The sequence below is a fragment of the Myotis davidii genome, unplaced genomic scaffold, assembly GCF_000327345.1.
Source record: "Myotis davidii unplaced genomic scaffold, ASM32734v1 scaffold571, whole genome shotgun sequence".
Classification (NCBI taxonomy): Eukaryota; Metazoa; Chordata; class Mammalia; order Chiroptera; family Vespertilionidae; genus Myotis; species Myotis davidii.
The window spans coordinates 2,378,427-2,402,698 of record NW_006283136.1 but is presented as its reverse complement, the minus strand read 5'-3'; the positions used below and the strand labels follow the sequence as shown (position 1 = coordinate 2,402,698).

The 24,272-nt window shown below is 49.7% G+C and overlaps 1 protein-coding gene across 1 annotated transcript in view; it reads right to left on the bottom strand.

Moving 5' to 3' along the window:
* Nucleotides 1-407: 407 nt before the first annotated feature.
* The window catches only part of MUC4 (mucin 4, cell surface associated), a 26,667-nt gene continuing 2,802 nt past the window's right edge, over nucleotides 408-24,272 (bottom strand). The window contains exons 4-25 of the mRNA XM_015562615.1: nucleotides 23,391-23,524; nucleotides 22,369-22,533; nucleotides 21,429-21,587; nucleotides 20,248-20,378; nucleotides 18,547-18,635; nucleotides 16,148-16,324; nucleotides 15,840-15,965; nucleotides 14,665-14,784; nucleotides 14,064-14,272; nucleotides 13,497-13,566; nucleotides 12,911-13,078; nucleotides 12,248-12,349; nucleotides 11,640-11,873; nucleotides 10,463-10,603; nucleotides 8,353-8,534; nucleotides 6,998-7,157; nucleotides 5,931-6,110; nucleotides 5,444-5,517; nucleotides 4,253-4,317; nucleotides 3,941-4,167; nucleotides 2,131-2,293; nucleotides 408-1,001 (exon numbers count right to left, since the gene is read on the bottom strand). Coding sequence (XP_015418101.1) covers nucleotides 809-1,001; nucleotides 2,131-2,293; nucleotides 3,941-4,167; nucleotides 4,253-4,317; nucleotides 5,444-5,517; nucleotides 5,931-6,110; nucleotides 6,998-7,157; nucleotides 8,353-8,534; nucleotides 10,463-10,603; nucleotides 11,640-11,873; nucleotides 12,248-12,349; nucleotides 12,911-13,078; nucleotides 13,497-13,566; nucleotides 14,064-14,272; nucleotides 14,665-14,784; nucleotides 15,840-15,965; nucleotides 16,148-16,324; nucleotides 18,547-18,635; nucleotides 20,248-20,378; nucleotides 21,429-21,587; nucleotides 22,369-22,533; nucleotides 23,391-23,524 — 3,269 coding nt within the window. The 3' untranslated portion in view covers nucleotides 408-808. The remainder of the gene's footprint in view (nucleotides 1,002-2,130; nucleotides 2,294-3,940; nucleotides 4,168-4,252; nucleotides 4,318-5,443; nucleotides 5,518-5,930; nucleotides 6,111-6,997; nucleotides 7,158-8,352; nucleotides 8,535-10,462; nucleotides 10,604-11,639; nucleotides 11,874-12,247; nucleotides 12,350-12,910; nucleotides 13,079-13,496; nucleotides 13,567-14,063; nucleotides 14,273-14,664; nucleotides 14,785-15,839; nucleotides 15,966-16,147; nucleotides 16,325-18,546; nucleotides 18,636-20,247; nucleotides 20,379-21,428; nucleotides 21,588-22,368; nucleotides 22,534-23,390; nucleotides 23,525-24,272) is intronic.

Below are 24,272 nucleotides of genomic sequence, written 5' to 3'. Positions count from 1 at the left end.
AGGTGCAAAGTTCTGCCTGCTAAGAGAGAAGGATAAGGTGGAAACTGATCTGGTTGCTGGGAACAAGTAGAAAGAGTGGGGCCGAAGGACGGTAGGCTGGAGAGGCTCAGAAGACACTGCCTGGGGCCCAGGAAAGGACAGAGGACGTGTGGGAGGGATCTGTACCTTCTCCTAAGAGGGCCAGGCCTTGGCTTATGTTGGGGTGAGGGGAAGAAAGTGATGTGGAGGCAGAAGCAAGGATCCATGTCTGAGATGGAGCAACTGAGCTTCCCAGCATGGAGTACTGAGGGCCAAAACAGGGCTGTGGCTAACGCACCTCTGCTCCCTCCACCCCGTGCCTAGCCCGTTAGCCAACAGAGAAAAATGACAAATGGAACCCATGGCTCTGCAAACACAAAACGTCAGTGAGATTTTATCTAAATAGACTTTAATTAGAAGTAAACTGGAGAGTTTTACATACAAATGCATTTTGGTTTTTAAGTTAGAACCATCACCCCATTATTAAATCTGGTGTGTGTGTGTGTGTACATTCGGGTGTCCTCCTTGTGAGAGTGTCTGTGTGAGAATCCATCCGTTTATGTAGTAGATCTTTATGGTCTCTTCCAGTCCACCTCAATGTAAACTGATAAGTTGTGCTCTTATCTGTATCATTATTCATTCCTGTTAGTCATTCTCCTGGAAGAATCCCGAGTCACCGTCAGTCATCTTCCTTTTCCTCATCTCCCCCAAGGCGCCTGGACGGAAGTGGGTGTGTCTGGGGTGGGTCTTGAGGTATCTTAGGCCACAGCTCCCGCCTTGGGTGGAGGCTTCAGCTTTCGGAGTCCAGGGGGTAGGAGAATCGGGTCTTGGTGCACCAGAAGCGATGGACCGCAAATACTATGGCCCCGAGTAGCAAGAGGGCGCCCAGGGCCCCAAAGAGAATCCCGAAGAAAGCGCCGAGTTTCATGCTCAGATGCTCACAGCGCTCGCCCCAGGGCGTGTAGATGGAGAAGGACATACAGCTGGGAACAAAGAGAGGGGACACGTCAATAGAGGGGAGGCGGGGTGGGGGTGGGGGCTTCCTGGCAGTTTGCTGACCTCTCCGAGGCTGCTAACCGGAACAATGATGCCCTAAACCACGTGGTGTGTGACAGGTCAGCTTCACCTGAGCAGGGGGGGTAGGGTTGGGGGTGGGAAAGGCAGGCCAGGGGCAGGTGAGCCTGAGCTGTCAGGGCCCAACCCCTTGCCTGGAGTTGGGTCCCGCCCTCGGCTCCACCACCTCCTCCTTGGCCCTGGGAAGGGAGGGCTAGGCGGGTCTGGAACTGCAGTGGGGAGGAGGGTAGAGCCAGAGGTTCTCAACCTGTGGGTCGCGACCCCTTTGGCAGTCGAACGACTCTTTCACAGGGGTCGCCTAAGACCATCCTGCATATCAGATATTTACATTACGATTCATAACAGTAGCAACATAACAGTTATGAAGTAGCCACGAAAATAATTTTATGGTTGGGTCACAACATGAGGAACTGTATTTAAAGGGCCAGAAGGCTGAGAACCACTGGGAGACGGAGGGCCCTGCGGTGACCAGAGGGCCCGGAAGGCATGGCCCTTCTCCTCCTTGGCAGGCATGCAGACTTAGTGCATCCCCCTCCTGGGGGCCCTCGGACTGTTGATGAACCAAGCGGACACAAGGCGCCTCGCTGCCTGGAACTCTTAAGAAAGGGCAAAACCCAGCCTAGACTCAAGACAAAGGGTTCCTTTTCCCCCACAATGACACAGCAGGGAGTCCACCCAAGAAGCACCAGCAGGTATAAGAGTTTGACTTTGGAACCCATATCCTACTACTTAACGTACTGGGTACCTTGGGCAGGGTCCTGATCATCTCTGAGCTGCAGTTTTCTCATCTTTAAAAAAATACCTACCTAGTAGCTCCTTTGAGGTAATATGGCACCTTTATTTTCCACACGGAGGGGGCACTCACACGTTTTATTTTCCATTATCCATTTTTTCTCTGATGCCAGTTCTCTCAATTACACAGGGAGCCATTGCCAATTTGCAGACATCCATTCTGGACCCCTAGCAGTGTCTTTTCCCAGCTTGGATTTCCCAGCACTGCCCTCTCTGCCTCCCGCCCCTGCCCCCTGTCCCACTCACCTGCAGCGGGGCCCATCCGGCAGGTGCTGACACTGGCCACCGTGCTCACAGTAGCCCTCACTGCAAGGGGACACGCAAGTGAAGCCGCCCTGCGGGCTGTAGACCAGTTTGTAGCCCTTGTAGCCATTGCATTTTAAGTGAGCCTGCAGCGTGCTCACGTTCGCTGTCAGGTAGGACACAGAGGAACAGCAAGAACAATTGATTAACACCAGATCTATTCCTTTTCGATCAAGGATTCAATTTTAGGCATTTATCCTTAGAAATAATGGGAAGAGTGTGCAAATACATATGTTCATGGAAGTCCAGAGCAGCATGTTTTAAATAGTAACAACATTTAACAGAAGTTTTATTAAGTGAGGAATATTGTGCAACTAATAAGCACCATGGTATGGAAAATGCATTGGTTAAGAGAATGTGCTTTGAAGTCAGCCAGGCCTGTGTTGAAATTCAAACTAGTTGTGTGATTTGGGGAAATTTCTTAATTCTTTCAGCCCCAGTTTTCTTATCTTTAAAAGAAAATGATAATAGCACCTACCTTGCGATGAAGTTTAAATGAGATAATATATATGAGTATTCAGTATAGCGCCTGACACAGTAAGCACTAAATTAACAGTCACTATTAGTATAACATTCTATTTAAAATATATTATACCACACTATATTAAAATATATTACAAAATAATATATAAAATGGGACTGTGCACACAATATATAAGGTAATGTGTTCACAATTATTTAATAAGGTGATCAAATATTAGATATAATTTAATCCCTTTATTGTAAAAAAAATTTGATATGTGCAAAGGTGCCTATGCATAAAAGAAAAATCAGAAGGATGTGTGCAAAATGGATTTGTCTCTGGAGACTGGAATTACAGGTGATTTTTTTCTCTTCTTTTTGTTAATGCTTGTTCCCTAAAGTTTATACAATAAACATATTGTACTTGTATAATAGAAACTCTGGGTTTTTAAAAATCTGTGTTTTGTTTTTAAACAGAAGGCATGGTCTGGTCTAGGGTACTTGTTCCCTTATCTCTACCCCTACCCCCCTACCACACGTACACATAGTAGGTGGAGGATTTCACACTGGTTGCCCCCCAGGAGGGAAGAGGGTTAGCCTGCATTCCAGAAGAAGCTCTTGCTTGGTTCTGGACCCAAGTAGCACAACAGCTTCTAATGGGCTTGGCATGGTCACTGCCCTGTTCTCTGTCTCGCTCCCCAAATAGGGTGGGCTACTCCTTTCCTTCTCTGACAGGCTCGTCAACCTATCTCATTCCCGTTCCAGGAGAGTCAGGGCCTGTCAGAGCTGAAGGGGACCTCAGAAATCCTCTCATTTTCTAGATGAAGGTGTTGAGGCCTGGGCTGGAAATGGCTTTTGCAAAGGATCACCCCCTTTTGGGGAGAGGATATCTCTGGCCCCGCGCTGGGTCTTCAGCCTTTAATGTAATGTCCTCCAGCTGGAGGACAAAGGCAAAGGATGTCTGTGTTTATGTATATCAGGTACAATAGTATTTTAACAAAATCACTAGCAGTTTTATGAAAAGAAAGTAAACTATCAGCAGCAGTGGTTAGGGAAGCAGAAGGTGGGACACTTGTTCTATGAAACTGAACAATGGACTTACCATGTTGGATCTGTTCTTGGATCTAGAAAGCTGGTAGGTAAAATGTTTATAATGTCCTTCTCAGAAATTATAAACAAAAATACTTTTTTTCCACCATGGGTTTGTGTGGGCTAAATTTCTGGACCACTCTTCCTCAGTTTACCTCCTCCCTCAGCTCTCCCTGGGACTGTCCCCAAGATAGTGACTCACAAGCCGTCAAACTGCGCACGTCTCTCCTGGAGATAGGGTGGAAGACCACGTCGTTCCTGGGCTCCTCACTTTCCTTCCATCTCCCCTGCGGGGCCTGCAGTAAAAATGCCTCCACCACTGCGTCCAGCAGCTGGGTGTTGAGGAAGTGGATGACAGGACCCCGCGGGCGGTACTGGAACTCCGAGATGACAAGCCATTGTTGCAGTGAGCCGCTTGCTGGAGAGCTGCTATGGGGGAGGAGCAGAGTGAGGGGCTGAGGGGTGAGGGGTAAGAGGGAGGATTTGGGGACCAGGCAGGAACAATCCCACTTACATTTTTTGCACTTTGCTATTCCTGAGAAAGGCCCGCACATCCAGGTTCTTCAGCCTGTAGGCCACCTAGAGCAGATGGTTGCAGGTAATTGGGGTAGTGGTGAGACCCAGTCCAGAGAGGAGACCCTTCCACTTTAATGCATTTATTCTTCCCTGTCTGTTACCATCTTAGAATGTTACCATCTCATCCATTTCTGCATCCCCACACCCCAGCCTAGCTCCATGACTGGCATGAGTTCCTGCTTAATAAAAGTTTGTTGGTGAGTGAAGGACTTTACATATCTCCCCCCAACCCCAGCCTCCTATTACAAGGGGAGAACCTGAAATGAATGGCTCCCACTTTGTTTCTGATCCCTGACGCACCCACTCATTGTCTCCCCACACGTATACTGAATATGGATTATGTTTAGGCAGACCTAGGGGATGTCAGCATGATTCAGGAACCGTCCATACTCAAAGGTCTGTAGTCTGGTGTAGTAGACAAATGCCCACAGATTTTACCAGAGTGTAGAGTGCTATGGTGGTGGTGATAGTAGTGGTAATAGTAATTATTATTCTAATTTTTGAATATATGTTTCAGGTACCATGTTAAGTACTTCACATACATTATTATTTAGACCTTGACACAACCTGTTGACATAGGTATGATTATCACTTCTATTTTTATAGACGAGACATCAAATAATTTGTCTGATTATTATACCTGGTCTAATGGGTGGTAGAGCCTGGATATGAACCCAGGTATGTAGGATTCTAGAGCCTCCATAACTCAACCACTGTGTTACTTTGCCTGTGATTGAGGAATGGAAAGGGGATGGATGGGGCCCAAAAAGCGGGAGCCCCCAGGTCCGTGTGGGAATTCAGAGAAGGCTTCCTGGTGATGAAAGACCTTCTTGTGTTTCTTCCATATAATACCCAAGTGCAGGTCTCGAAGGACTCTCAGAAGGAGAGGCAAGGGTGACTCAGCCACCCCAGACTCTGTTCATGTCAACTTGGCCATTTCAACCCCCTCAGAAGGCTCTGTCCCGTGGCTTCCTGCCTTCCTCACCCCTAGCCTTTTCTGAGGCAGAAGGCTCCTGTCTTCCCTGGATGGATGGATGATGAGGATGCAGAACGCACACGTGATGGCTAAGACCCTGCCCTAAACCTGCCAGGATCCTTCTTCCCACTCAGAGCCACCTGCAGTACTAACCGAAGCGTTGACCTCTGCTTCAGTGGCGTTTTCTTCTTCACTGAGAATGAGCTGGATGGTTCTTAAAGGGAACTCTGGAGATGGGAGAAGCAGATTTATATTCATTTCCTGGGTTTACCCAGATTTACCCACTGAGACCATTGGGCCAGTCTAGGAAGACTACCCGATGCTACAGGGATAGATCAGGAGAAGTGGCTGAGTCCGCTGACCCTCACCCTAGAGCTCATTTGACTATGATCAGGGATTCCCTGACTCTCTTCTAACTGAGCCATAAGGCCACCTTTAGGCTTTTATCATAAGACCACTCAAGCCCGTTTTTCATGCTGCCCCCACCAGCTCCCATAGCCTACAACTTACCACCACCCAAAAGAAATAAGAAGTTCTGTCCTGTGAGTTTAAGAAACTTTTCCCTGGCCCCCAGAGGTCCCCTTCTTCCCCCAAAAGAGAGAAGAATGGTGGTGAGGGTGATGGGGGCATCTGGTGAGACCTGGGTCAATAGTTGGAGTGAAGTTGTTCCCAGCCAGGAAGCAACGGTTGTCTGTGAAGGCTGGGGGGCAAGTGCAGGTGGGCTGGCAGTCCAGAGTCTGGGAGATGTAGCAGTGGCCCTGGTTGTAGCAGTAGTTCACAGGGCAGAACTGGTTCTGACAGTGTTCAGAGTCCTCCAGACCTGCGGAGAGAGCAGAGGTCAGCAACACCAGGCCCGACAGCAGTGGGGAGCCCCCAGCCCATGGAGAGCTGTTTCCAGGACAGCCTGGTTGCTTTCCCCCCAAGCCCACTCAATCTATGTTCTGCTTGTGGTCCACTCTGAACCCCAAACTATCCTTCTCCCTTTTCCAGGCACTTCTCTACTGGAAAACCCTTTTCCTCTACCAGGTAGATATTCACCCACTTCTGCTGAGGGAAGAGGTGTTTATCAGTCTCTCCACATCAGGAAAGGACCCAGAAGGCTTTCTTCACTTCTATCCTCTTTTCTGCCTTTATAAGGCTGCGGTTCTACCCACTCTGGCCTCTGCTCGGATTTCATTTGAGCTTAATAAAGGCCTCACTGTGATTTATTTCCCTCATCATGACCCCAATCACTTAGAAGTCAAGGGACCGATAGTGGCAGCAGGACTAAAAGGGAAAATGAGGCACACTTGCCACCAGATGACCATGACAGCCCCTCCAAATGTCCTGATGGGGGATGTGGAGACTTACATCTCTGAAAACCCCAGCTTGCCTTTGGTTCCCTGTCTCTGCTAGAAGTCCCTTCTCTTCTCCAGGCCACATTCAATCTTTTGCCCTGGGTTTTTGCTGGGGTCCAACTGCGGTTTTCCCAATCAGTGTCTCAGGCCTGTTCTTCCTTGGCCTCTCTACCATGCCTATATAATCTCTTCTCCTTCAGCCTCACACCCTACCATGCAAACCTTAACTCCTTACTGCACCCACTATGTTGAGCATTCTAAATACTTGCTAGAAAAGGGAGAGAAATGGTTTGCTCATGGCTGTCCTAGAACCCCTGGGTATCACCTGTCTCCAGAAACTTTTCCTACCCGGGCCCTATTCCAAGCTTACCTGTACAGTGACGCCCATCCCCAATTAGGTTCGGGGGGCAAGGATCACAGCCCTGCCCAGGAATACACTTCACATTCGGGAAGCACTGCTCATCACAGAGGTCCTTGGAACGCTCACAGTACTGGCCGAAGGTGGTGTTGTCACACTTGCAGCTGGCCACCTGGAATGGGTTGCTGATCACTGGGCAGCCAGGAGGCTGAACCATTAAGGGCATCTTGGTGTTTCAGTACTGACTCCTCCAGTCTGCGAACCCATGGGACCTGAGACCTTGTCTTATTTCTGCCAGTATTTATTGAGCACCTTCTTGACCAGGCCCTGGGCCTGCAGGGTCCCGCCCAGAGGCACATGGTCTCTAGCCCACTCGTCTCCCTGGGCCCTTCTTTCCCCCACCCCTCTGTGTGCCTGGTTTCTAACCCAGATGCTCTGCCTCTTCCTTCTTACACCATGTCTCTTTGACCGAAATCCTTTTTAGAGTAAGACAGAGCTAAATAAACATTCTACTATCCCTCAAAAATGGGACCCCCTGAAAGCTGCGGGTTCCTGCTCCTCGTCCCCTTGTTGACTCCCAAAGCAAGAAGACAGCGTCTCACTGCTCAGCACCGTGAGAACACGGTAAGCAGAACACAGCACAGGGAAGGCCGAGGTTTGGGTACTTCATCAAGCTCCCTGGTCTCTCTTTTCTGACCCATCTTCTGAGAGGACCCTGGAAATCTCCCTGAAATGCAACTCTCCAACACTTTTACTTCTAAGACTGGGAATTCTGGGATCTCTAGAATAATATATTGACTCTGTTTTCCCACTCTCTATGTTTTTCCCCTTTTCCAGCCCCTGGACTCCCCACCTCTCTTCCCAGCACCATGGTGATGAGACCCCAGAGGGAAATGGTTGTGCGGGACATTAAGCCACCTTAGTAAAGGCTGCCTGTGTCTGAGCAAGGCATAGAGCCGCAGAACACTTCCTGGGTCTGAAGAGGGGAGAGTGTGGAGCTTGGGATCAGTGTAGACTCATGCCTAGGGACCACACTTTCCCACCCCACACCTCAGTGCCTAGTTTCAGAAAAATGGAGCTGGGGACCAGGGGGGATGCTAGGAAAGCCTGAGCTGCAAGTTCCCTGCCAGCCTGGCAGAATGGGAGCCGGGAGATAAAAATTAATTGAGCTATAAGCAGTAAAGAAAGTTCTATTTCTCACATGAATAAGTTTGTGGCCTGAGATGGTATCTGCTCTACTCACCTACCTCAGTTCCACCCACCTCCCAACACACATGACCACAGAGGGGCTTTGATATCTTTTCAAATTCCACTTGCTTTCCCCTCCAAAATGGAAACCTCCTTCTCACCCTCGTCCCAGCACTCACCTCCAGGGAGGAATTGCCCACCCAGCTGGTCTTGCTGTATAAACACTGTTCCTTTCCCTTGCAAGCACAGACCACGGTCTTTGGCTGGAGTAGAGATGATAAGTTGTCCTTGACATCTCTTGCTAGAATCTCCAGAGTGAATGGTTCCAGCGAGTTTGGTGTCCAGAGCAGTGTCCCATTCTCTGCCCCAAGGAAGATGAGGTCATTGAGAGGTGGAAGCCTTGATTTCTCTGCCATCTGACACGTCTTGGCATTTAACACTCTGAGAACCAAGGCTGGAATCCTCCATCTCCCTCAGACCACCCCTCAAACCTCACCAGGCATTTCCTCAGGCAAGGCTGGTTTCCTGGAGTGGTCACGCTCCAAGCTGGAGCCCAACTAACTGAGTGTAGAGTGGAACTCCAAAGAGGGGAAGGCAGTTGATCCTGAAGAAACCCTCAAGGAGCAACCTGCCTGGGCCTGCACCAGGACAGGACATCCACGGGGTATGGAGGGTGAAGGCCAGATCCTCCCGACACATCCCCACGCTACACTGTAGGTCATATTGGCCTCACCTTCACAGCAGCCCCAACCCTTGTCCTGATTTCTTGCCCACCCTCTCACTTCCTGGACCTTTGGCCAGCCACCCCTTCAGACACCAGACTGCAGTGAAACAGTGCTACATATTATAGGACTCCTCCAATCAAACTGGTCTTATGTTACTGAAGAAAATAGAAAAATCTTAAAACAACAGGTTAAGAGGAGCTGATAGTAGGAGGAGACAAGAGTAACTTCCAGGCCATCCACTCTTCAGGAGAAGAGTCCAGTGGAGGAGAAATCTCCTGATGCCATAGCCCCTGGCAGGATGCCACATGGAGCAAAGGATACAGACAAAGCAGTCCCTCCTAGAGTCCAGTGGAGGAGAAATCTCCTGATGCCATTGTCCAGCCCCTGGCAGGATGCCACATGGAGCAAAGGGTACAGACAAAGCAGTCCCTCCGGATGCACAGGGAAAGAAAATTAGGCAGAGAGGTGCTCAGAGCTCAGAATAAGGTTCCTGGAGGCCTTGGTTTGGCAAAGAGCAGTCACCAGCATATCAGTGCTGGGAACAGAAGACAAGCTGCATCCTGTAGGCTTTGGCTCTTTGACCCAGACTACGTTGCAGGCCTAGGGGACTCCACAGCATCACTGAGAAGGAGTGATGAAGCTTTGCTTTGTCCCAGCCCAGAACAGCAGACAAGGAGAGATGAAGTTAGATAAACATGGTTGACAAATAAAAATAGTGACAAACGTTCCAAACAAAGGTATTTGTGTTCCTTTAAATCTTGTTCCACGTTATGTCCTTTTAAAAAGTAGATATGAAAATATTTTAAATTAGCATTTCTTTGTTATGCTTTATTCTAATAATTCAGTGCTTACACAAAGATGGTTAAAGGTGATTATATATTGCTAGAGACCCAGTGCACAAAACTCGTACATGGGGAGGGGGTTCCCTCAGCCCAGCCTGCCCCCTTTCCAATCTAGGGGATGTCCAACTGCCAGTTTAGACCCGATCCCTGGACAATTGGCAGTCAGATATCCCTCTCACAATCTGGGACTGCTGCCTTCTAACGGCTCACCTGCCTACCTGCCTGATTGTCCCTAACCGCCTCTGCCTGCTAGCCTGATTGCCCATAACTGCCCTCTCCTGCCAGCCTAATCTCCCCTAACTTCCCTCTCTTGCTAGCCTAATCACCCCTAAATGCTCTTCCCTGCTGGCCTGATCGCCCCTAACCACTTCTGCCTTGGCCCCCACCACAGTGGCTTTGTCCAGAAGTACATTCAGAAGACATCCAGTCTAATTAGCATATTAACCTTTTATTACTATAGATTAGATTGAGATGAAATGATCTTTGAATCAGTTGTACATGCCCAAAGTCAGTCTAGCTAGCAGGCCAAATCTCTGTAAGCCCATCACTATTCACCATGGGGGTGAGCACCTGTTTGAATTATAGGGATTATGCCTAAGAAATGTTGGTCTTGGATATTCCAATAGAAAAGTGAGATGAAGTTGCAAAGGATATAATAATGAAAAATTACCCAAACCTTGTCTCTGAACTCATCCCCCATGTCCCCAGCCAAACATTCTTACCAAAAAGCTTGAAGTCCTTAGTGTAGCTGTTTCTGAGAGTGAACGTGACGTCCTTAGAGCTGCTTTTGTATTGAATCATCATGGTCTCCCCCTTGTAGGCTTTCACCATTTGGGGACCCTCAATAGAAGGTGGGTACTGATCTGGAACACAAAGAGGGGATTTGGAGCCCAAGGCAAATGGGCTTGTGGGCCTCCTCTCTCTCCAGTCTCCTGGCTTGTGTGAGGCATTCACAGGACTGTGACCCACCTCTGGAAGTATCTGCTCTCGGACCTATGCAGAGCAGGTTGGGATTGTACTGCCCACCTGGCCAAATCTTTATTCTCTCTTTGTCTTTTCCCAAAATGGGATTCATTTCAAGTTCTTTCTTGCTATGCTGAGGTTGGTACGAAGTGAATCCAAAAACGGATTGTTTAGACCGTCACAGAGTGTTAACTTTGGAAGAGGACTGAAAACTGTGAGGGTAATATCTAAGTGGGCATTGCATTTTTCAGGAAATAGGGAGTTAAACCTTTTTACTGGTCTCTGCTTTTTGGAGACTCGCTATTTCCATTTCATTTTTTCTTCATTCATTCATTCATTCAATCAGTCATTTAAATATTTATTGAGCACCTACTATATGGCTGGCACTATTCTAGGCAGTGAGGACACAGCAGTGAACAAAGAATACAAAAGTTACCAATGAAAATTAGAAAATATGTTTGATAGTTATAAATGCTAAGGAGAAAAAAATAAAGCAGGGAAAGTGAGTAGGGAGTGTGGGTGAATGTGAGATTTTAGACAGGCTAGCCAAGAAAGGTGGCATTTAACTAGAGACTTGAAGGAGGTGAGGGGCTGTCACGGGGAAGGGTACTCCAGGCAAAGAGAACAGCCTGTGTGGAGTCTCAGAGTTGAGAGTGAGCCTGGCGTGTTCGAAGGACACAAAGAAGCCAGTTGGGCTGGAGTGGAGGGAGCAAGGTGGGAGTACTAGTAGATTTCAAGAGGCAAATTGGATAAGACTTTGAAGGTCATCATAAGAACAGAGTGGGCTGGGGAATCATGGGAGGGTTTGAGCAGTGGAATAACATGAGTCAAAGAACCTGGTAAATTTAATGTGTAGCTTAAAGGGGTGTTATGGAAGGGGGCTCATCATCTGCCCCCTAACTCTGAAAATGCCGCCCTGGGCCTCATGCCACTTACGGAGGGTGTTGTTCGTCTGCTGGTATCTTCTAAAGAGCATCCTAGTGTCTAGTCCAGTCTTTGTGTTTCCTGTGGCCAGGGTGTCATAGATGCATTGTTTATCTCCATTACACTTGGAGGTTGAATTTTTATCCAAGGAGTTGTTATTCCACAGTTGGGAAAAGAAGACAGGGGTGAAGTTTGAAGGCAGATGGTCATCCCTCTTGCCAAGGAGGCTTGTTCCGTTGATTTCCCCTAGAACACAAGAGGTTCGATGGTGATGGTACCAGGGATGGGACTCCAGCTATGTTTCTGCAGTGTCCACCCCTTACTCTCACTTTATATGGCTTGAGGTAGGTGGGGTATAAAAGGCCAGGTTGACTTCTGGCTTCTGAGTATGAAAATCCCTGCTCTAGTGACTGAGGGCCATCTCGTTCCCTCATCTTCTCTGCCAGGTAGAGAGACATGGGTGGGAGTGGGATGGAGGAAACAAGTCTGGGGTGGCACCAGAATCCTCCTAAATTTTCTACCCCTCCCTCACAAAGGACAGAGGTCTGGTTCCCACAGGCCTGAGGGAGACATCCCAGCCCTGTCCCATCTACCCCCAGCACTCTGAAGTCCAGACTCACAGGTCATTCCATAGTGAAAAAGCATCTCTTCATTGCTCTCTTGGGGAATGGTGGTGCCATTGGGCATCTTGAAGTCATCTTCTGGATTATTGTTCCAGACCCCTGAGGGACAGAGTAGGAGGTTGGCCACCCTGTGACTGGTTCTCCCCATTCCCTGGGAAGCATCCAACGGGGCACACTCAAGATGTGAGGAGGAGCAGGGGGCCCAGGAAGCCTCTCTCTGTTGCATCTATTCTTGGTTCAGACCTCTAGGAGGAGGGTAGAGGATGGACCATAACCTCAGAGTCCACCTTTCTGCTTCAGGGAGGGAGGAGGAGAGAAAGAGGAGGGAATGGGGGCAATGGAGGGAGAGGTAGGAAAGTGTGAGGTGTAGGAGAAGAAGGTGGCTGCTGACTCCACCTTCCTCAGAGCCCATCCTGGATGCTCCCTTGGCTGCCCCAGAAGTGGAGCTTTAGGAGGACAGGAAGTGAGACTCAAAGGTAGCTGAAGGTCCTTCCCTGCCCCTCTGTGGCCCCAGGGTTCTGTTCCACGGAGGCTGAGAAAGGGAAATGCAGCCTGGGATGTCCATAGGCCAATGGGTAGGGAACCACCAGGAAGGGGGGGTAGGATCTGAGCTCCTGTTGTGGCCACTGCCTCAGAGTCAGGGCTCTGCCTGTTTCTTACCCAGGAGGCCCTCTGTGCGGTCTCGGTACTCCTCTGGGAGGCTGCAGGAGGTGTGCAGGATGTTGGAGAGAGCTGTCACTGATATGATCACTGTGCCATCTAAGCTGGCTGTCACCAGGGAGCCATTGCGGGTCATTATGACTCCAGTGGTGTTGAAGATTTCCTGGTCTAGAATGTTGGGAGACAGATGAGGAAGAAATCAGCATTGGTCCTTGCAGGCCTAAGACTTGGCAGTGATGAGTGTTCAAAAAGCAGACGGACACGAAGCAGCTCTGGGATGTCCTGCAGGCGTCTTCTCCAGTGGCCTCAAAACCAAACGCACAGGGTACCCCTCAAGGCCACACCACCCACTTCTACCTGGGGACTGAAGACAGGGGCTGCCACAGGAAGGCTGTCACAGCCCTGGAGGAAGGAGGAAATGTTTAATGCCTGGCTCCTGGGTGAAGGAGCTGCTCGGCACAGCTGCTGAAGGGACAGTAGGAGTGGCCACCACTCTCCTCCGCCCCAGTGCTGCCGCCTCCATACCCCACCACCCTGCTTCCAATCGCAGGGCAGCCTCTGAACCCTCACAGCTTCCCCAGCCTACCTTCAAATGTCACAGTCTGGTTATTGAGCCGCACGTGGATTGTGTCATTGGGCTCAAGGAGCCACTGAACCTGGAAGAAAATTGGAGGAGGACTAAGGCTGACTTGCAGGTGAGCCCGGAGGCTGAGAAAGGAGGCTGCGAAGAGCTTAGAACCTGAGCCCTGGACAAAGATGAAGGTGATGGAGAGTGTGACAGTGAGGTTTTTCTACCTAACACCTATGGAGTGCATAGCATGGGTTAGGCTCAGAACTAGGCACATGTCTTAGGTGACCTCATTACAATCTCACATTAGCCCTGTGGGGTAGGTAATATTGTTATCACCATTTTCCTGTAAGAAAACTAAGGCACTGGAAGTTGAGACATCTCTTCCACCTAACCTTTGGAGCCTGGATCCTAATCTTGTGTCTCCGGGTTGACTCCCAAACTACACCAGCAGGAAACTTTTTCCCTCCTTCCTGCCCCCTTCCCTTCTTCTCATTCTCCTCGTGGGCCTCGATTTCCAGCTGAAGGTCCCTGAGGGCTCTCTGTGAGGGGAGCAAGGATGTCTAGAGGCCCTGCCTCACTCACTGTGATGGGGTCCAGGCTGCTGGAGTTGTACTGAGCAGCAAACGCAATGAAGTTGGTGGCCTGGGCAGAGCCGGACTGGGCAGTGCGGCCCTGCAGCAGGAAGGATGAGTTTCCATCTCTGGCCCTGACCAGCAGGAAGTCCCCCAGCCCATTGAAGGTGTAAGTGGCATCATCTAAGGTGGTGATGTGGGGGTCCCCGAACATCCAGGCTGGAAAAGGGAGATACCACGTTGGCATGGCAGAGGAGGGAAAGGTCTGAGATTCCCCACCGCCCACAGGTGGGCATTTACCCAGGTAGACACAAGCCTGGGAGTTGTTCATGGCTTGTAGAATCTTCCCTGGAAATCCTCTTGCATTTTGTGCCCCCACCACACCCATGTCTGCTCATTATCTCCCATCCCCTAGTCCTACCCCTTCCCCAATAGCACGTACAAAGCTCCTCTGTTTGCCATGCACCGAATGCCAGAACCATCTCCACCTTCCTTATGGCCACAGTCCCGCCCAGGAATTTAGTGCTGCCCTTGTCCAGACCCCAAGAGGCTGCCCCAACCCCAGATCCTTTGCTTTGGGTCTGCTCCAGGGCAGGCCCCAGCAGCCTCACCAGGCCTTAGGGGCCGGTACCCAGCACAGCTGATGCGGGGCCGCCTTTGTTGGTACAGGGCGCAGAAGGAGGGCTTGTCGTTCCAGCGGCAGCACCAGTCCTGTGGCTCCAGTTCTTGCTCTGTGGAGAAGAGCAGTGCGTTGAGGGGTGTGTGCGGGGAGTGGGACATGGAAGACCTGCAGAACCCAGCTGGAAGGTTCGTGGGGCAGGATGATATATGTGGCAAGGCCATGGTTTGGGAATCAGGCATACCTCAGTTCAGATCCCACCCTGCCCAATGACCTTAAGCCAGGAACTAGTTGTTGTCTCCCTTCCAAGCTTATTGCAGCTGGGCTCCCAGGTGGGCCAGTACAAGGCCAAATATAAAGAACCTCCTTTCCTTTTTTTTCTTTTCCTTTTTCTTAAAAATATATTTTTATGGATTTCAGAAAGGAAGGAGGAGGGAGAGAGAGATAGAAACATCCATGAAGAGAGAGAATCATGGATCGACTGCCTCCTGCACATCCCCCACTGGGGATCAAGCCCACAACCCGGGCATGTGCCCTTGACCAGAATCGAACCTGGGACCTTTCAGTTCGCAGGCCGATGCTCTATCCATTGAGCCAAACTGGCTAGGGCAAGAACCTCCTTTCTTGAAAGGTGGGGTGCTGAGTCCCACTATCCTTAAAATGCTGTGTGGGGGCGGGCATGGCTGATGGTCTGGAACTATGGAGGCTGCTTGGATTATAGGGAAGAAGGGGAAGACACACATTACCTGTCTCCTCCCCCCCACCCCCATCTGAGCTCTCTAGTTCCTTTGAAGAGTGATGGAGATGACACCATGTTTTCCCCAAGACAGCCTGCTACTATGGGTCCAGAGGCCAGGGTTAGACTAGGACCTCTCCGCTTCCCTAGAAAGATGCCTCCACTCTAGGCTGGGGCTATGGAGCCAAGTGGAGATGGTCAAGAGGCACTCACTCATAAATCCCTAAAATGTCAGTTGGAAGGGATGTTGGGAGCTGCCTACGGTTACAAGATCAGGAAATTGAGATCCAGTGAGGGGAAGGAACTGGAAGGGAGTGGGGACAAGAGGCTTCGATCCCACTGCTTGGCATGGAACCCAAGGCTGGTCTCTGATGGGGAAGAACAGAGAGCTCCAGAGGAAGGGGGCTTGAGATCTCTGAGGACACACATACCAAACTGCCAAGGGCTCTGCACTCTCCAGCCTTGCAGAAGCTCTCCCCACGGCCCGTAGCTGCAACACACGCCCCCACGCCAGGAAGTGAAGCTGCACAGCTGCCTGCTGCCGAGGCCCCACCAGCCTGCAACAAGTCCACGCACACTCAGGCCCGATGCCTGTGGTGGGGGGCAGGATTAGGGTGCGGTGTTTCTGGGGAGGGGCTGAGGATGCCTTGAAAGGGACAGGTTAGGGGGGGACTGGAGAGATGGTGGGTGGGCTTGTGGGACCATGGAGATGCCCCAAGAGACAGGAAGGAGGAGTCACCTATGTGGATGGGCTGGAATCGTAAGTCCCATAGTCCCTGCTGCCAGGAGCAAGGGCAGGAGATGTGGTTCCAGTCCCAGCTGGGCCACTGAGGTTGTCTCAACCACTGCAGGCACCTGAGACGGTAGTTGGGTCTTTCTCTCCTATGCAGCTGATAGACCTGCAGCCCCCTGAGGCCTGGAGGAGCAAATGAAGAAGGGGTTATCTGAGGGCCTGGGGCCAAGGGTTCTGTTTTACTAATAGCTTCAGGGAACATCAAGACTCAGAAATGTAACCTCTGTATGCCTCTTTCTCCCTCTGGACAGCTCTTCCATAAACGAGATTGGCAGCAATTCCTCCCCCAAAGACCCCTTTGATGTGACCTCCAAAAGCCCTCAAAGCATGGATCTTAGTGTGAAACCTTGGGACAAGGGCTAGGACCTACACCCAACTCAGAGCCAAACCCTGGCCCCTAGCTTCAGTTCACTCTACCCTTTTATCTGTCACTCTAAGCTCCAGCACCTTTCAATCTCCCCAAACCCCAAATCAGTTCCTCCACATGCACCCTATATCTAAGTGAATGATGCCACCACCCACTAGCCACCTACTCAGACACCTGCTTTCATCCTTGACCCCGGCTCTCCCACCAGACAAGTCAGTGGCCAAAGCAGCCAGGGCAGGGGCCGATGCTCAGAGGCCAGCTGGGAAGCCACAGAGAAGTTGGCATGTGAAGCTGGGACTTGCTCCATTACCACAGGGCTGTGCCCAGACACCATCCTAGGAAGGTTGAAGTAAGTGGGAGTAGAGACCCTGATGGGGGGGTTGAACTTTAAATAGACCTTCAATTAATTATAAGTACATACTGCCCATGAGTGAGAAGGGGGGCTCCAGAGTCCAATCCTATACAATAAAAGGCTGATATGCAAATCAACCAAATGGTGGAATGACCAGTTGTTATGACATGCACTGACCACCAGGGGGCAGATGCTCAACACAGGAGCTGATCCCTGGTGGTCAGTGCACTCCCATAGGGGTAGTGCCGCTCAGCCAGAAGCCGGGCTCATGGTTGGAGAGCGCAATTGTGGTGGCGGGAGCCTCTCCTGCCTCTGTGGCAGCGCTAAGGATGTCTGACTGCCAGCTTAGGCCTGCTCCCTGGGGAGAGTGGGTCTAAGCCAGCAGTCAGACATCCCCCGAGGGCTCCTGGACTGTGAGAGGGTACAGGCCGGGCTGAGGGGACCCCCCTCCCCCGCCCAGTGCATGAATTTCATGTACCGGGCCTCTAGTAAGATATAATAGGACATTCGATTTGACCCTGTTCCCCAACAAAATAAGTAATTGTCAAGAAAACTACAATTTGTTAAGGTTTTGAGAAGGATAATTATTATTTATGATTATCTGTTTGTGTATCTTCTCCACAATGACCTGGTATCAAGGGAAACATATCAAATACTCTCCCTCCAAATACTATCTATCTATCTATCTATTTATCATCTATCTATCTATCTATCTATCTATCTATCTATCTATCTATCTATCTATCATCTCTTTCTATCTATTGTATTGCACCCCCTGGGTCCAAGTCAAAGCATCTTGACAGAGGATTCTAATGACTGGGCAGCATTCTCCACAAGATGGCACCCATGATTTGACTTAGCTTCTGTTTACCGGAAGTTCCTGCCACAGAACAGATAGAACTGGATTCATGCTTCACAATTTACATGACTGATTTCAAATGCTAAACTGTTCTTTACTCTATCACATTTTGGAAAAGATCATTTCTTCCCCTTTGGGGCTCCTCAACAGTACACTGAGTCATGGAGGAGGCCCCATAGACTTCTTCCTGACACTGAAGTACCCTCCTTCTTGCTAGAGTGACAGCTCTTTGAGAGCAAACTTAGTCAGGCTTTTGCCTTTTATTTCACATTCCTGGTTCTTAGCACAGTGTCCAGAATGTAGCAGGTGCTCAATAAATAATGACCAAATGAATGTCAGACCTCTGGAACTTCTCTTGGTAGGTTCCTTTAAGGGATCTCATCTGGATTCACATTCCATTTCTGGGACAGGACACTTGGAGTATTGCCCTAACTACCCATTCATATTCCTATACCCAGCCACACCCCTGTTCTCACTTCCAGGCTCTGGGCCCCCACTGAGAGAGCTCTTTGGTTTGGCTCATCCCAGGGAGGAGACAGAGCCCCAAGGAAGACTGCACTGCGCGAGAGCACAGAAGGTTCCGGCTGCTCTCTGGGCAGTGTCAAGTCCCTATTGCATCTGTGGGAGGTCAGTTTGTGCTGGGACTTCCTTCAGGATGATGGAGATAGATGCTCAAGAGCTGCCCCTCTGGTACTGTCATGGCCCACAAAGTGGAGGACAAAAGAGGACTTAAGTCCAGCCCAAGTGTGATTAGGCGACACTTTTACCTGAGTTGGAATTCAGGAATTGGTCCGGACGATACTTCTGCCACACTGGCTGGGATGTCAGCGGGCTGTTTTCATAATACCCATCTCCACTGCGGGCAAAGGAAAGAATGGAAGGCCTCTGTCACACTCAGGGTCTTTCCCCTCAGCCGGCAAGTTATTCATCCAACCAGTCACTCACTCACTCAGTCCAGTTAGTCTTTACTTGTCAGTTGGTCAGCCAGCCAGCCAGAATCACTGACTCCCACCACTAAGCAGGAAAGGGGGAGAGTTGGGCGGGGAGACTAATCTACTCCTCATCTGATCGATAGGGCCAGACACTGGTCATGAGGCTGGTGTGAAGACAACAGAGTCCAGGCCTCCTTCTGGTATGTTTCCCTGCAGCTAGGGATTGGTGGGGACTGTATGTCGGGATGGTTAAGAGTCAGTCTCTGAAGTTAGGCAGACAGGAATTCAGCTCCTGATTCCAGCACTTAGCAGCTTGGTAACCATGGGCAAGTTGCTTAACCTTTTTGATTCTGTTTTCACAGCGATGTAAAAGAGATTACACAGCATCTATCTCATAGCATTGTGAGGATGAAATGTAATAAACATTTGTAAAGCTCTCAGAACTGAGTGAGGACCTGACGTGATGGTTGCACCCCAGCCCCACCCCCCCTTGATGGGGTTCAAAGCCCTGCTCCAGGAAGGAGAAAATCCTGGACCGGCGCCTGCAGCCTCTCTGGGTGCATGCCTCAGAGCAGTGACTCCTGATGGTTCCTCCTCTGACACAGGATGGGTGACACACACAGGTGTGACACCTGGGGTGGAGGTGGGCAGGCAAACTCTGGATGGTGTGAAATTCCTAGGTAGTGAGATAATTTCAATCCTTTCTCTTTCACTGCACATTAAAAAGCAAGTGAAAGCAGTGTAATTATAGAGGCACCCTATAAGAGAACATCATTTGCAGCAATTTCCAGTAACAAATGACAAGTGACTTTCATGGTGATGACACATACCAGCACCAGGAAATACCAGGGTCGAGAACTGTTGCTCAGAGACTGAACCACCTTCACACATAGGAACCAGTGTCACCCTCTACAGCCCCATTCCTCTGCTCTCCGTCTTTCCCAGACCCCCCACAAGCTGCTGGTGGCCCTGGGTGAGGGGTGAGGTCCAAGCCCAGGGGCACCAGAAGTCGGGAAGGCAGATTTCAGCCTTAGATGTCTGAGTTCAAATTCCTGCTTTGCCACTTCCCAGCTCTGTGACTTTGGGCAATTACTTATCTATTTGTACCTCAATTTCCTTATCTGTAGAATGGGAAATAAATAGTATCTCCTTCATGGGTTTGTTGTAATAATGAAATGAAATAATGCATATTAAGTAGTTAGTATAGTAAATATTGGCCATTATGATGATGCTATTTGAGAAGTCAAGAAAGGTCAGCTAATGTGAGTGGAAATCAGAGAAGTCAAAGTTCTGGGAATGATTACATTGCACAGGTTCTGGGGGGAGAAAAGGAGAATGGCAATGAATAGTGATCTTTTAATGTGAATCAGCAAGAAATAGCATCTTTTAATGGGAACTGGCACCAGTGTGAGTCAGAAGCATCGACAAGCGGGACTCAGCCTGGTCCTGGGGTGGGGGAGTGTGTGTGCAGCGAAAACACTGCTCTGCACCACTTCCTATCACCTGCTCAGAGCTGGCAGCCCCTCCCCATCCTACCTGGAGAAGCCCATGAGGGCCCAGTTGTCTAGGTGCTGGGTTACATCCCACTGCATCCCACCACTTTGGTAGAGAAACAGGGCGAAGGATCTGCTCCCATCTGTGGAGAGGATGGCTTGGTAGGTGTTGGTCTGGGGGTTGGATGGAGACAAACATGGAGATGCCTGTGAGAAATCTGGAGTGTCCTCCCTGATGTCCCATCATTCACCCCACACCCCTGCCTCGATGCACACATCATCTTTTCCTGGCCTACCTGGAGAAAAGGCATGGGCTTAACATGCTGACAAGTTTGGGAGTGTGTAGGGCACCTTTCACCTGTGGTGTCAAGCACCTAGCATAGTACATTTGCCTACTTTCTGACTTCTTTCCAGGGAGGGTGATAAAAGGCTCTGGGTTAGAAACCAGTTGGAAGACAGTTTGTGTAAGAAAGAATCAGAAACCTGAGAGATTAGCCAAGACACCAGAGAGCTGGGAGGGGCCTATGTAGGTTCCTCAGGTATTTAAGGACATTGTCCAAATGTCTCCTCAACCTGGACAGTGGGGAGGACCATAGCAGGCGAGACTGGAGTTTCTCTAAGGGAGGATGGCAAGCACTATGCTTGTACAAAGTAGGTAATCAGTGAACTTGTTGAACCAACAAAGAGGCAAGTGACTTTAGAACAGCCACAAGGGAGGACTTCTGACTGTAGGAGCTGTGAGTCCCCAGAAGGAAGACCAGGGTGGTGTGCCCATTTCCACTGGAAGGCATTACAGTTGAGAGCCGGCATTTGAAGTTAGAAAAACCTCAGTTCCAGGCCTGGAATTGTCATTTGCTAGCAGGTGACCTTGAGCAAGTTGCTTAACCTCTCTAAGCATCATCTTTCTCATCTCTAAAATGTGGATAATATTATCAGGTTGAACCATGTAAAATTGCCAATAGCCAGCCATTTGACTTACAAAATTCTGTTTCCTAAATTTCAACCTCCTAATACCCAGTGCTCTGGGCTGCTGAGGTTGTGAACGTAAGGGGTTGGGTCATCCTGGTGCACAGTGAGTGCTCAGCATCGGGGTGGGGGCAGGAGTGCTATAATCAGCCATCTGGCCTGGAGTCAGAGAAGATTTTAGAAGATTGGCCCCTGCCTAGGATTCTAGGAAGTCTGACTTCCAGATGGTTCGCAGGGAGCTGTCCATGGGTCACTCACCCCGGAGGTCCGCTGGGCGGGATAGGCAGTGGCATTGATCCATGTGACCTTTAGGGTCCACCTGGCTTTGTAGTTCCAGGTGTTTGCAAAGTTTTCAATCCAAGACTCCACCTGCTGGACTACAAGTGGTTTTTTGTCATCGTAGAGCGTCTCATATTCCTAGGAAAGGAAGATAGTTAAGGACAAGGAAATGAGGGTCTTAGCTCAACACCCTTAAGAGACCCCACTTTCTGCATGGTAATCCTGATCATTTTTAGTCTACCCACATCTGACATCCTTCCCTCTCCCAGACCTACATTTTCAGTCTGTTCCTTGTATCTCAAAATTAATTCAAATTCAGCAGCAGGGAGGCCTAGGGTGTGTGGAGTAGAGAGTCAAGGTCCAGAGACCCAAGTCTTCTGGACTTGAACTCATGCATCTCTTAGCACAAAATGACTTGGATAGCATAGCCACCTCTGCCCATTTGAACTTCCCCATGACCCATCAAAACTCCTTGAGGACAAGCATGTGTTTTTCCATCTTTCGACCTTCTATAGCACCTTGTCCATGGCAGGGGCACAGTCCACATTCGCCTGCAGGAGCTTTCATTATGTGCTCCCACTGACTGGAATCATTAACCCAATCCAGGAGCACATGCAGCGGTCCGGCTTGACTCAGGCTTATTAGGAAAGACCCCCTACAGCCTTATTCTACACTAAAACTCTGGATTGCCAACCCTCATCCCTGTCATCTGCAAGTCTTCTCATGGTTGTGTCAGGGAATTCCTGGGTTTATGTAATAGTCCTAATCTGCTTCCTCCCACCCTCATATTTAAGCATCAATGCCTGTCCACATGGAGCCTGGCTCTGACAGCAGTAACACGTGCACCTCCCTGCCCGGCTCTTTGTCTCTCCTTGTTGGTTTCTGGAGGATCCTGAATGCCAAGCTTTGAAAGACCCACCTGGTAAAATATGGTTCCCTTGCGGCTGGAGAAATCAGCATCATCCCAGAATGGAGCCACCACAGCCAGACCGTCCCTGCCTGTGAAGCCACCAAGAGGAGGGTGGGGGTGGGAGAAAATCTGATACTCTGACTCCGGGAAAATGATCTGACCGTTATCTGTGAACTGAGCATAAAAGTTCTTTCGGTTAACATTCAAAGCAGCCTTGGGACAGCTCCTCAGAAGTGTGACCCTCAAAGGCCTCTCTGGGTAGAACTTTAGAGGGTCAACAACCTCTGGAAGGTCATGTCATCCATCTCCCTGGCTGCCGGGAGAGCCCCTTTACTTAATTCTCACATAAATAGTCCACCCGCAGGACATTCTTCTAGTCCTAAGTCCTTCCTAAGGTGGTAAGTTTTGTCCTGCTTAGCATCAGGCTCCATCTATGGGCCAGCCTGTCACAGAGCAGACCCCTCTGGGTAAATCCCTGAGGCTCCATCCTGAAGCTGGTGCCACATCAGATGGGGCTAAAAAGACCAAAACCCTCACCCCATCACTGCATCACACACTGTGTCCTGACTTAGTCCCTCTCACTGAAAGCCACAGGGGCCATGACTGTCGTTCCAACTCTCTTCCAGGACTCATGGGTACCTGGACCAGGGAACCAGGAAATAATTACAGAAAATGTAAAATGCATCAGTTGTTTCCCAGGTAGAGCTTCCTGCTCATATAAAGGGCCCTGAAAAACAGAAGAAAGCTTACTGGGCCCCGGGATCTCTTTACTGAGATGAACACTTTTGTTCATGTGGGAGGGCGAGCCTTGCCTAGATTCATGTCTACCTTGGCTAACGCGCTGACAGTAAAGATTGTGAATGCAAACTAAGCCAGAGGCAGGAATTCAGTAGGAGCCTAACAGTGTTGCTTTCATTTTCCCTTATTTTCAATGAGGATCAAGGTCACAGTCACTGGGCCATCTCGGAGCCCTGGAAGGGGAAGCAGGGCCTTGAGAACACAGGTCATTTGGGCTGCAGCCTGGGACTCACGTAGAGGAAATCTCGGAGAGAGGAGCCAAAAGGGAAGCCAATCTGGGGCTTGAAGAGCGGCGAGGTGAAGTCCACCCTCCTCCTGACAAACTCCTGGTCTTGAACACGTGGCCCATAGGGGAAGAGGGAAACACCTGGGCCAGAACAAAGAAGAGCAGGAAGTTCTCATGGACTGACAGGGATCCCCAGAGAATTTCCCCAGCTGATCCTCTACCCTGTCCTTTGTTCCCCCAACTGGGAGTCATCAAATCCTCCCCTCTCCCCCTTTCCACTTGTGTTTAACCCATCTCCTCCTTTTACCACTTAAACTGGTGTGGTCATCCTACCCCAGTTTGGAGAAAATCAGGTCCTGCTGTCAGCATACCAACACATTATTCTGCATTTGTTATGGCACTCATAATTCTTTTAAGGGTGAAAAGACAAAAACTCCTCCAAGCCAGTGAAGATGAGTAATTGAAAGACCATTTCATAGAGTGATACTTGTTTCCTAAGATGGTATTTCTCTAGATAAACTTGAAGACCCCCTAGAATTTGTCCTTGGACTCCTCAGAGGTCCTTGGGTAGTTTGAGAAACTTTGTCCTAAACATTTCTCAAATGGGTCTCCTTCTTTCCATACTTACTCTGTCTTGCTTGGAATACACAGCAATCTCTACACTGCTCTCCTGGCCTCCTGCAAATTCAGCCTCCACCCCAGCCACCATCCATAAATGCAAATCTAGCCCACCTTCTCCCTGGTTCCTGGTATATACAAGCTTCCCTTACATCACAGCCTCACTTCTCAACGCTCTTCACCTTATAGCAAATCCCAAATGTTTTGGGGATCTCCTCCCCTTGCTATGCTGAGACTACTTCCCATGTCTACATCTTTATTCCAATACCTT